This window comes from Centruroides sculpturatus, unplaced genomic scaffold (genome assembly GCF_000671375.1).
Source record: "Centruroides sculpturatus isolate CEXI.00-Female unplaced genomic scaffold, Cexi_2.0 scaffold2408, whole genome shotgun sequence".
Lineage (NCBI taxonomy): Eukaryota > Metazoa > Arthropoda > Arachnida > Scorpiones > Buthidae > Centruroides > Centruroides sculpturatus.
In genome coordinates, this window is record NW_019387988.1 from 27380 (window position 1) to 38595 (window position 11216).

At 28.6% G+C, this 11216-nt stretch overlaps 1 protein-coding gene across 1 annotated transcript in view; it reads right to left on the reverse strand.

The window, feature by feature from the left end:
* The window catches only part of LOC111616729 (tyrosine-protein phosphatase 10D-like), a 15110-nt gene extending 6170 nt beyond the window's left edge, over positions 1-8940 (reverse strand). Inside the window, exons 1-17 of the mRNA XM_023358102.1 lie at positions 8644-8940; positions 7811-8104; positions 7437-7739; positions 7203-7327; positions 6913-7114; positions 6688-6831; positions 6353-6469; positions 6140-6281; positions 5979-6043; positions 5789-5906; positions 5641-5721; positions 5471-5552; positions 5279-5369; positions 4922-5016; positions 2409-2543; positions 2215-2337; positions 1990-2141 (exon numbers count right to left, since the gene is read on the reverse strand). Coding sequence (XP_023213870.1) covers positions 1990-2141; positions 2215-2337; positions 2409-2543; positions 4922-5016; positions 5279-5369; positions 5471-5552; positions 5641-5721; positions 5789-5906; positions 5979-6043; positions 6140-6281; positions 6353-6469; positions 6688-6739 — 1253 coding nt within the window. The 5' untranslated portion in view covers positions 6740-6831; positions 6913-7114; positions 7203-7327; ... (1 more) ...; positions 7811-8104; positions 8644-8940. The remainder of the gene's footprint in view (positions 1-1989; positions 2142-2214; positions 2338-2408; positions 2544-4921; positions 5017-5278; positions 5370-5470; positions 5553-5640; positions 5722-5788; positions 5907-5978; positions 6044-6139; positions 6282-6352; positions 6470-6687; positions 6832-6912; positions 7115-7202; positions 7328-7436; positions 7740-7810; positions 8105-8643) is intronic.
* Positions 8941-11216: the final 2276 nt, after the last annotated feature.

Genomic DNA, 11216 nt, shown 5'->3' on the forward strand with positions numbered 1-11216 from the left:
ACCTACACAGCATACGTGGCGGGGTCTGCTAGTTATCAATATTTATATTAGAATTGGAAAAAATTTAATAATTTAAATTTAATTGCAAAAATAAATTATCTAATTTTCCGGTTAGCTAATAATATCATGCATGTTTTATTAAATTTAATATATCGCTTCAATTTAGGAGTGAATTAGCTTGAAACATGTGATGTTATGGAAGTAAAATTATTTAATAGAGTTTCATCGATTACCTCTTATTTTCATAAAAGTGAAATTAGAATTGCAGAGTTAAGAAAAATATCTGAATAGAAGAATTTAAAATTAGTAACATTCCCAAATTTTTTTGAAATTCATTGGACTCAATTCACTAAATATTTAATAAATTCAATTTTACAATCGTGGCAAGTGCTTGTAACATATTTCAACCAATCAAATGAACGAAATGCAAAAGGATATTACAATTTATTGATAGATAAAAATACTCTAACGTTATTAAGTTTTCTCGCGGATGTGATTGAAATTTTTTCAATATTTCAAAAGAATTTACAAAGTAACGATGTAAATGTTTTAAAAATGGTAGAGTATGGCAGTCAAGTTTGCAGTACAATTAGAAGTCTAGAAAAAAATAATTTACTGGGTGGCTGGTTAACTACTCTAAATAAGGCAATCGAAATTGATGAAAATGGTACGCAAAGATTAAAAAATATTGAATTAATTGAGTACAAGAGACGTAATAAAACTCATAATTTATACGTCTCCGAAAAAAAGATATTTCTGCAATAATTAATGAAACCGTAATGACACTAAGTAATTGTTTAGAAAAGAGAAATTGCATATTAAAGATGTTTTACGGCCTTTCATAAATTTTGATAAAGATGTAAATTTAGATATCCACGAACACATTGCTTATGATATAAGCTTATCAAACCTTTATCTAGAATATTCAGAAATGATAGAAAATAGTTCACAAAATTTTGAAAACAAATCCTTATAAGAAATTTTAACGTCTTTGATAAATTTAAAAAATTATCCTATTGTATCAATAGGATAATTTTTTAAATTTATCAAAGACGTTAAAATTTCTTATTTTACAAGAATCATTGCTGCTAAACCTCGCAGTGCAGACGTTGAAAGGTTATTAATTAGATGTAACAATATTTTAAAAACGTCAGACAGATCATTATTACAAGTATCGATAGAGTTCCTATACTTATATATTTATTATATTATGCCTTCGTTGGATAAATAGGATCCAAGACCTGCTATATCAAATTGGATCACTGCAAAAAATCGTACAGATAACAGTTGCCCAAAGGCTAAGGAGCAAAAGTGGTGCAAAGGTATATTTAATTTTTCTGATATATTTATAGAATCGACAGAACAAAAGGAAAAAATACTCAATGTGAGCAAAAGAAAAAAACAACGCTGCTTTTGAATTTAATTTAAAAATGCGTGAATCAGAAATAATAGAACCAGTAATTTTAATGTAATTTTCTTTCAATAAACCTGTATTGTTTTCATATTGAAATTAATGAGTTAATGAGAAAGCAACGAGTTTTTCGTCAACAATCGTATATAAAATTTAGTTTAGGTAATTAATTTTACTACTATCGAAATTCAGATTCATCACTACTCGTTTCAGCTTTATCACTATCTTTTTAGTCACAACTACCGCTTAAAATATACCCTGTGGTGTATATACTGTATATTCGTTGTTGACTGAAGTATAGTTGTTGTTGTCATCAAAAAAATTTCCTGCTAAAAGAATTTCTAGAATGCCTTCTAAAAATGTGACTGATGTCAAGGTCGTTTGTACAGTTTAAGGGACGTACAAGGCGGGCAAGTTAAAAATATTTATAAATAGTTCAAGCGCAGATTTACTTAGTGGACAAACAGCCTTACGAACGTATACAAAATATATAAAAGTTTAATTTTATTTTAGTTGTTTTTTTAGAAAATATCGTGTAATGTTTTTAGATGATTTTATTTAAATGTATACTGTGTTACCTGCAATGAACCAACATAGGGTTCGGATCGTTTTCGATCATACGATCCCTTACGGTTCGTACAAAATTTATTAGAAGCTCCGTATTTTCGGGACAACCGAAATCAGGCCACTTTGTGAAGTGCATTTGGGTCATGACACGTTGCTTCTCCCCCTAAAGATGAGAAATATATCACTATATTTATATAAATTAATTAAAAATACAAATTCTAAAGGTTGCTCTTTACCAGCGAAACGTTAAAGCTGCGAATTATATAGTCGGATAGGATGGATTCGTGGATTGTTTGCACTTTCAAATCTCCGTATGTTGCTTCTTCTTTATCTAGAGGCCAATATTGTTCGCATTTTGTCTAATTATTTTAAAAAGTTAAAATTATAATTGCTGATTATCAATAAAAATTTTCATTAAACGTTTACTTACTTTCCCCCTCTCCACACATTGAGTTAACATAACAATCATGGAGATTCCATGCTCCCATATCATACGCCACATGTCATCAACTGTATTTGGTAAAGGTCCTTGCGTGGCAATATATTCTCTATGAGAGTTAAATCCCTAGATTCATAAATAATAAATATATTAAGTAATGGGATTATCTAAATATCGTGGGCTTTGTACATTATCTATACACATTATGCATCATACGTTAGCTATGTAAAATATATAAGTTTTGCATACTACCTATACAGTACGCACTACATATTATCTCGGTAAGCTACATTCTATATATTATTACGTGTAGTAAAAGCTTTACATCTTACTGTATTTAGAATAACAGAATTATGTTATTAATGTATATAATAGTATATAGGTCTTAGTTTATACGCAAAGTAAGCTCTAGACAATATAAACCGTATATAAATTAAATCCTACACATAAGCACAACTCTGTAGATTTACTTTATACATGATCGTAAGTATTTAATATAAAGTTATATCATGTATAAAGTTATATCATATACGAGCGAATAAACAAAGCTCTAAATACATAAATAGAACAATTCTATAGATTTTAAGGTACTTTTAAATAATGTAAACTCAATATTCCGTACAACTTAAAACATTAAAACGATCGGGAAAAACACTAAAAACTAAACTGTAAAACGCATTTCCTTCTTTTAGTAGAAAAATAAGAAATCCAAGTGAAAGTGAGAACACCTGTGTTTACAATACTAGTAAAAAAATCTATACAAGGAAGCGAACAGGAGTTTAAAAAAAGCTGTTGGGACTAGGTGGGCTTCAGATTCGCACCTGTTCTGGGGTGTCAGAAGAAAAGAAACACAGTACAATAAGTTCGGGAGGGGTGGAAACCGTATATAGATCGCTCTGACGAAGGTTTCTTTTTTATCCATTCAGCCATAAAAAAATAAATCTCTCTGTCTGTTGTCTGACTTGTCGCTTCTACTAATGCTACTATCATACTTGTTTCCGAAGATAGTTTATTCTTTTCTCAGTAACTAGATGTGTCATAAATTGATACATAAAGGACAAGAAGAGACATAAGTTCAAGGTGATCCTTCCATGATAAGAAACTATACTACCAATTAAAAGAAAACAGTTTAGAAGAGTGGGATATTTATTGGTATTTACCTTATTTTGTAAATTGTGATCTTTTCTGTGTAATTAACGTCGTTTATACTTAGTAAATTGTCCGAGAAATTAGTTTTTAAGCAAGTTAATTATGAAATATAATTTACATTTGAAACTTTGTAAACACATGTACAAAGTTCATTCAATAATCTCGCTTTTTCGCATTTGTTTGTCTGGAGTCGAAAAATTGAAAATATGGTCTAATAAACGTACTCTATATCGAATTATGAAATTTTCTTTATCGATTTAATCACTCGATATAGCGCAATTTAGGTTTAACGTAGGCGTAATACTGTATTTTTAATATCCCGAGTATTTTACGCTAAAACTTCTAAATAAATCTTACATCTATTTATTAATTTTTTTCTTTGTTAGAAACTGGAAAATTCTAAATGGTGTTTTATCTTTAATTTATATTAAAAAAAATCATAAATCAGTCTCAAATGACTTCATTTAAATCCGAGATATCTAAGTTTTGAAAATTATTTGTGCTGTAAAACTTTTTTAGAAAAACGTAACTTAGCGATCTTTTTGAAAATTACATTATAAAAAGTCCAGCAACGAGTTACGTAACTTTCTCGGCAAAAAATTTTAAAATAGTGGCGCGATGTGTTATGATATTTTATTTTTTAAAACTTTTTCTATTTAACTATTCATTAGCTTTCGTTTGAAAGTAAAGATGAGTTTGATATAAAAAATTGTTAATGCCAATAATGAGTAAAATCTTCATTAACTCTGACCCTACTCGAGATATGACACGACTCCATCTATCTTCCTCCCCTGCATCTTTAACCACCAAAATTAAATAGCATTAACCCTCATAATATTAACCTAGCAAAATTTCAGAAATTTCTGACGCAAGACAGAGTTATTAAACTATAATTTACGTGAACAAAATCGAGTTACCCACACAAACATACTAACAACCATCGACGTTTCAAAGGTTCCGAGTCCGAAAATATAAAAATCTTTGGGTGTCATTTTTTTGACCGATCGCCACACTTAAGCAGATTTAAAATTTACTACTTTATATAACGTAATTTAAGTTTTAACAAAGACGAAGTACACCTAAATCGTAAACATTTTAGGTCAATAATAAATGTAGATAAAAGTTTAAGTAATAAATGTTAGATAAAAATTTATAAGTTAAATTCTTAGAAGCTGAGAAATTCTAAAAGTTTGTCGATTAATTTATAAAAAGGGAGTCATATTTAAGTCTCTAGCTTAATTCATATCGGAATATGTAAAAGATAGTAGATAGATATAAAAAAATACAAAGTGTTTTTTAAAATTAATTCTAAAATTTTTAAAATTACGTTATAAAATTAATTTAAAAAACTCAACTTTATCATCAATACACACCGGTATATAACTAGCATTAATATAATCAGAACCAGGTTCATCATCCATTGGAAGTAACTTAACTCTGGAATGGTCAACTAAAAAACGAAAATAAAAGAAAACTCTTACAAAAACACGGTAATAAGTTAATTTAATTGAAATCTTTCATTTAAAATACTGAAATTATCTGTATTTTTTGATTAACTAATAATGTGACAACTTAATCTATAACGGAGATATAAATATTTTCAAATTTATTAAAATTATCAATGAAAAATTAGAGATAATTTGATTAAAAGATACAAATATATTCAAGGATATAGAGATTATAGAGGAGAATATTTTCTAAAAAAATCTTACATGGTAATATATTAATCCATCTATTTTTTAATTTATTTTCTTGCATCTGTGCAGCGCTACAAGAATGACTTGGACTAATAGATTTCAGCTCCTAATTTATCAAAAAATTTCGTTTAAAACTTTAAAAACTTATTAATTATAATCTGTAACATCTAAAAAATATCAAAAGAATAAAAAAGGTAATGTTTTTACTTCAAATTCTTGAGAAAATCTCAGAGCAGAATCTGCCATCATAGCACTAACGTGACTAGCAAATGAGCTTAATTTTACGGGTCTATAAATAAAATTATATAATTAATTTTCATGATTTTTTAAAGAAAAATAGCATTTAAATAAGTCAAAAACATTCGTAAATTATCTACCTAGACTTGGTTATAACTGACATAAAACTGATATCATTCGTTTCTGTTGAAGTCTCCATTACGGTCTTCCCAAAAAATCTACTATAAACAATTCAAAAATTACAAATTAATCTAAAAGTTTTATTTAAAAAACACTTCTTATTCTTACTTGATAATTCCAAATTTCTTATAAATAAAAAATCCGGTTGCTAATAACATTAAGAACAATAAACTAACAACAACAGCAACTATAATGCCCGATTTTGGTTTCTGAGCTTCTTCGGGTTCTAAAACAAAACAAAAAACGCAGAATTAATAACAAAGAAAGCAAGAACTTCCACAAACTTAATTTTAGATACCTGTTTCTGTACAAATGGGAGGAGTTTCAGCGAATCCTGAGGTTGTATATCCCCTAATTTTGATGCTAAAAGTAAGAATTCAAAGAGTATTATTGTATCATAATTATTATAAATAGTCAGGAAACAATTGGATATTTTGGAATAATGTTTAAATCGCTTACCTGTAACGAAGGCCTGGTCTTAAAGGTCCATTACAATAATCTTTAATCTTATTATTCTTACATCTGTTATCATACCCCAAAGTATAGTTTATCTTGCACGAGTTACTGTCGCCAACTGGTTTACATTTCACAGACTCATTTACTAAAAAATCATTTTCATGCTCAATTTTATTACTTTTAAAAGTTTTAAAAACTTTTAACCATAAATTTTACCATTAAATGGATTCCAAGAATTCGGTGTAGCTTGATATTTAGTACAATTTTTTTCTTTAGTACATTTATACCACGTGGGTAATTTAGTTATATTGAGATTCCCTTGTTCTGGTTTGTCTATTAAAAAAAATTTTTAATATATATATATTGTAATATTTTAAGAATAGTGTAAATAAACAGCTATAAATGTAGCTAACTACATTAAGAAATCTGCTGGTTCCCTAATAGATAACCAGCAGATTTCTTAATGTGGGAACACTGCATTAGGGGCTAAATAAAGGGATTTCCCACATAAAATTAATTATATAGATAATGTAAGTGTTAATTATCCTTACTGTTAGGATGACCTTTTTCTACTATAACAGCATAGTTAATAATAGCGCCCATACTATTAGAAAATGTATCGTTATAGAGTTCAAACGTAATCTGTCGTTTAAACTTCTCTAAAATAGTGATATTTTTCTTTGGGAAAGGCGGCCCTAATAAAAACATCACAAAATAAATTAATATTTTAATTAATTATTTCTCGAATAGTTTCTAAGAAAATTAAAGTTTCTTACATCCAGCAGGAAGAGTACGAGTGAAAATCTCCTCATTTCCTCTGATAAAACCGCCTTTCGTGTCATCAACTTTGGCATAAATCGAAAACACGTAAGAATGTTCAGGCAAAAGTTGATCTATTGTTGTGTTGTAAGATGGAGGATCAACTTCGCATTCACGGTGAGAACGTGTAATAGTTTTGTTTCTCTGGAATCTCCTGTCCTTAAAATTATTAAAAATTTATGAATGGAATTAAATTTAAATTCATCCAAAAACAAAACAAAACAAAAAATTCCACTAAATTCACTACCTTTGATTCTACATAAGATATGAAGAACTCCGTTATATTACCATTTGGTTTCTCTGGAATCTTCCAACAAATGTTTATATTAGTTGGCTTAACTTCATCTTTTACATCTTTCACTAAACTAGGACCTATTATTTAATTAAAAATACTTAATATAATAATATTTATAACCTCTAGTCCCATTGAAAACTATTGGCGGACTCGTCGCTGTAAAGTAAATTATATTTTGTAACTTACGATCAGGCAACGTCTCCTTTTCTAATGATGATGATGATGAGTTCCCTACTTCTGTTGTAGCTCGAATGTCCACAATATATTTAGTATAAGGCTCCAACTTGAAAAAATAGGCAGTGTTGTTGTTGTAACCAATGTTCTCTTGTGTTTGAACATTCTCTCTAGACTTTTTATTACATCTATCTAATTTGAAAAGCGTCAATGTATAATTGGTAGGACCAGGAAACTCTTTCGGTGGTGACCAGGTGACGTGCAACGAAGTAGAAGATCTTCCAGATACTTTAAAATCAGTTATGTTATTTGGTTCTACAAATAAAACAGGATTAATGTTTCTTCATAACCTTTGCTAAATAATTTAATTTAAATTTAGAACATACGAGAAGAACTCGTCTGACAAATAATTAATGTGCTCCATTTGCCTTGGCCTTTACTTGTCCACGCGGAAACCTTAAATTCGTACTTTGTATACGGCTCTAAATCGTTTAAAGTCAGGTTTTTCGTCTCTGTATTTTCATTCTTTTCATTCTTGTTTGCTGAATTCTGTGTAAGTTTACAGTAGTTAACTGTGTAATTTATAATATTTCCCACGTATGGAGATGGTTCCCCCCATTTGATAGTAATAGAAGTACTGCTGGAGTTGTGACAACTAACATTTGTTGGAGATACAGGCACTGGAACAAAGAAAATTTCTGAATTTTCTGCAGACCAAAATCAAAACATTTCATTATTTTGCATTAAACTGAGTATACATGCAATTACATTTAGAAGAAAGATGATTATATAAATTTTTAGAGGCAATTCAAATTAGAAATTATCTTTGGTTTTTCCAGTAGAACAACTTATATTGCTCATTAAATATTCACCAACATCTCTTAATAAACTCATAGACATAGAAAGCATAATTCGTAGCGGAGTGCAAATCTGAGGTCAAAAATTTTGCAGAATTTTCATTCCTCCACGTACAGTTATTACTTGCAACACAGGGTTAATTGAACTCATTGCTTTCATTCCAAGTAACATGATATCCATTGATGCTATAATTATGCAATTTGGGGGTTCCTAGGTAACATTCATAGTTGTTGAATTATACGGGATCAAATTAAGCGAGTAGGGACCAGGAAATTCTGCAATCCATTCAATAAACAACATGCATCGGCCATCGTTAGTTTGGTTAGTGTTAATTTTAATTAGTTCCTATTAATTTAAATACCTGGATGTTTGGTCTTAACTTCAATTTTTTTCTCTGGACTCCTTAAGAGACTTCCATTCCACGTGTTAAATGCAGATAAACTGAATTCATATAATGTCCAAGAACGTAAATTCTCGACTGTCAGAGAAGTGTTACTTGTGTTAAGATGTTCAACTTCAGTGTTCGTTCTGCGTATTACCGTATAACCATTGATGGGTCCGTTGGGATCGGTAGGTTTCTGCCATTGTAATTTCACTTTGTATGGCTCATAAGTAATGTTTCTAAACTTTAATGGCTCACTAGGAGCTAAAATAAACAGTTAAACCAGAAAATGAGTTAAATACCAAAGCTCACTTTAAAAAATTGTTTAATTTAAAACAAAGCAACAAATTCAAGAAGAAATTTACACGGATTTTTAACGTATTAATCTCTTTCACTTTGTTTTCGGAGATTTTAGAAATTACGAATGCGATTATTTTAACAAAAATAATATCAAAATCCCACAACGAAAATTTGAAAAATCGATTATTAAGTAATATTTGAATTTTTAGTTTATAAATTCTTTTAAAAAAGTTACAAAATTCATATTGATTCTTTTGAAATGTCACAATTGAGCAATAAGCGTGCATTTTTTATGTAAAAAATTTAAATTCAATTCTACTCATAGATGGCATTACAAGTACAATTTCTTTTATTTAGAAGTTGATTTTTTGGAGCATCAATATAAATTATTTTCAAAAAGCCCATATATATATATATAATTTCAAAACGTGTAAAGATACTCTAAACAACACAAACTTCCAGAAAAAAATCTCAATAAAAAATTTCCTTTTCTGATGATACTCAACCGCATAGAGCATAAAGAGGGGGAGGGAGGGACAGAAAATTTCAATATTTGCAAATTTCAGTGAATGTCTCGTTGAAATTAATCGAATCCACAGTGGCAACTTAGATTTCAAAACAGAAAAAAATTTAATGTCAGATAGAATGATTTGAAAGGACATCGCTCGAAAAATGATTCTCCCTCCCATACGACAGTACATCGAGTCGAATGAGAAGGAATGTAAAGGACTAGTAAGCTATATCAAACAAGTTCTCTTCAACGAGTAAACAAGGTGAAAGATCTTTCTTACGTAAAGCATAACAACCTTTTAGTTATGGCAACATTTTTCACTTCACTATCTCCTTTCAAATGATTGACAGACTTGTTTTTTTCTTTTCTTTTTAGCGAAAATATCAAAAACATCGCTAACAAATGTACTCGGTAAGCATATATTAATCTTACCGATGTGTAAATATGTGATTTGCATTTCTTTTATTTATTTACTCTTCTAAAACCTCTGATAAACGAATCCGAAAAACTTTTTTCATTTTTTGTTAGGGCCTCAGAGCAATTATAACTATACTTATTTAGTTATATATATTTAATAATTAAAATTTATATATATATATGTATTCAAACGATTTAATATCCAGAAGAATATTCGTTATCTAAACACGTCATTTAAAAAAGAAAATAAAAAATTACGTATTATTTCGGATGAAATTTAATTATTCATAATCCGGAAGAAGTAACTACTTTGAATAAAGAATTCTAAGTTTTAATGAATAAAATCATAGAAATTTTTAGAATTTGAAATTAAATAAACATATTTGGAAAAATGTTATACAATTTTCAAATCAAACAGAGATTGCTTGAAAAATTAATTGATATAATTCTTCCTTCGAATTGCAGTCATTGAGAAAAAATAAGTCACTATCCTCTCTAAGAGACTCAAGTTCGCTGCATTCACAAAGTAGTCTAAGTAAAAACTGGAAAATGGCTCATAACAATCCCTACACTTGTCTTTTCTGAAAAAATTTGAATCAATCATAATATAAAACTGTTAGTCTTAGTTGCATATAAAATCTTTTCGCTTTGAAAGGTATTTTTGAATAAATATAGACTTTTGAAAGCGAAAAAGTTAAATTACTCGAATACCAGCTATAAAATTTTGCTTTTTGTATACATTCGTTTTCGTAGCTGATTACGTTGTTACAAATATTAGACATTAAGATAGATTGACCAAATTACTAATATTATCTAGAAGCATATTAAACAGAACACGAGAAATAGCATGTAAATAACTATAATATACTAATTATTTGTATATGAACCTTTCTGGTTTGACAGTCGTTTAAACTCGTTCAATAAAATATTATCTAATTTATTTTCATTAATTCTCTTGACAAATTTCAGAATTTATCATCATCAAAAAAGGCACCAACACTAATCGATTTAAATCATGACGTAGGTCATAACTTGGAACTAACTTATCCAGACATAATAATTTTCTTATAAATTTTATCTGTATAATCTCCAAATGAGTCATCCAATCAAAACTCCAGAATAGGAGTGAATAGCAAATAAACCTCATAATTATTGAGGAAAATAGCTTAAAATGATTTTGAATCGTATTGATCTTCATCTTGTTCATTAAATAGATCAAATTATAAATAATTCTCTCAAATTTGATTTTTAAATATAAAAAGTGATTTTTAAACAATAAATTTTGTATAAATCAGGGCTGTGGAGTCGCGAAAAAATCTACCGA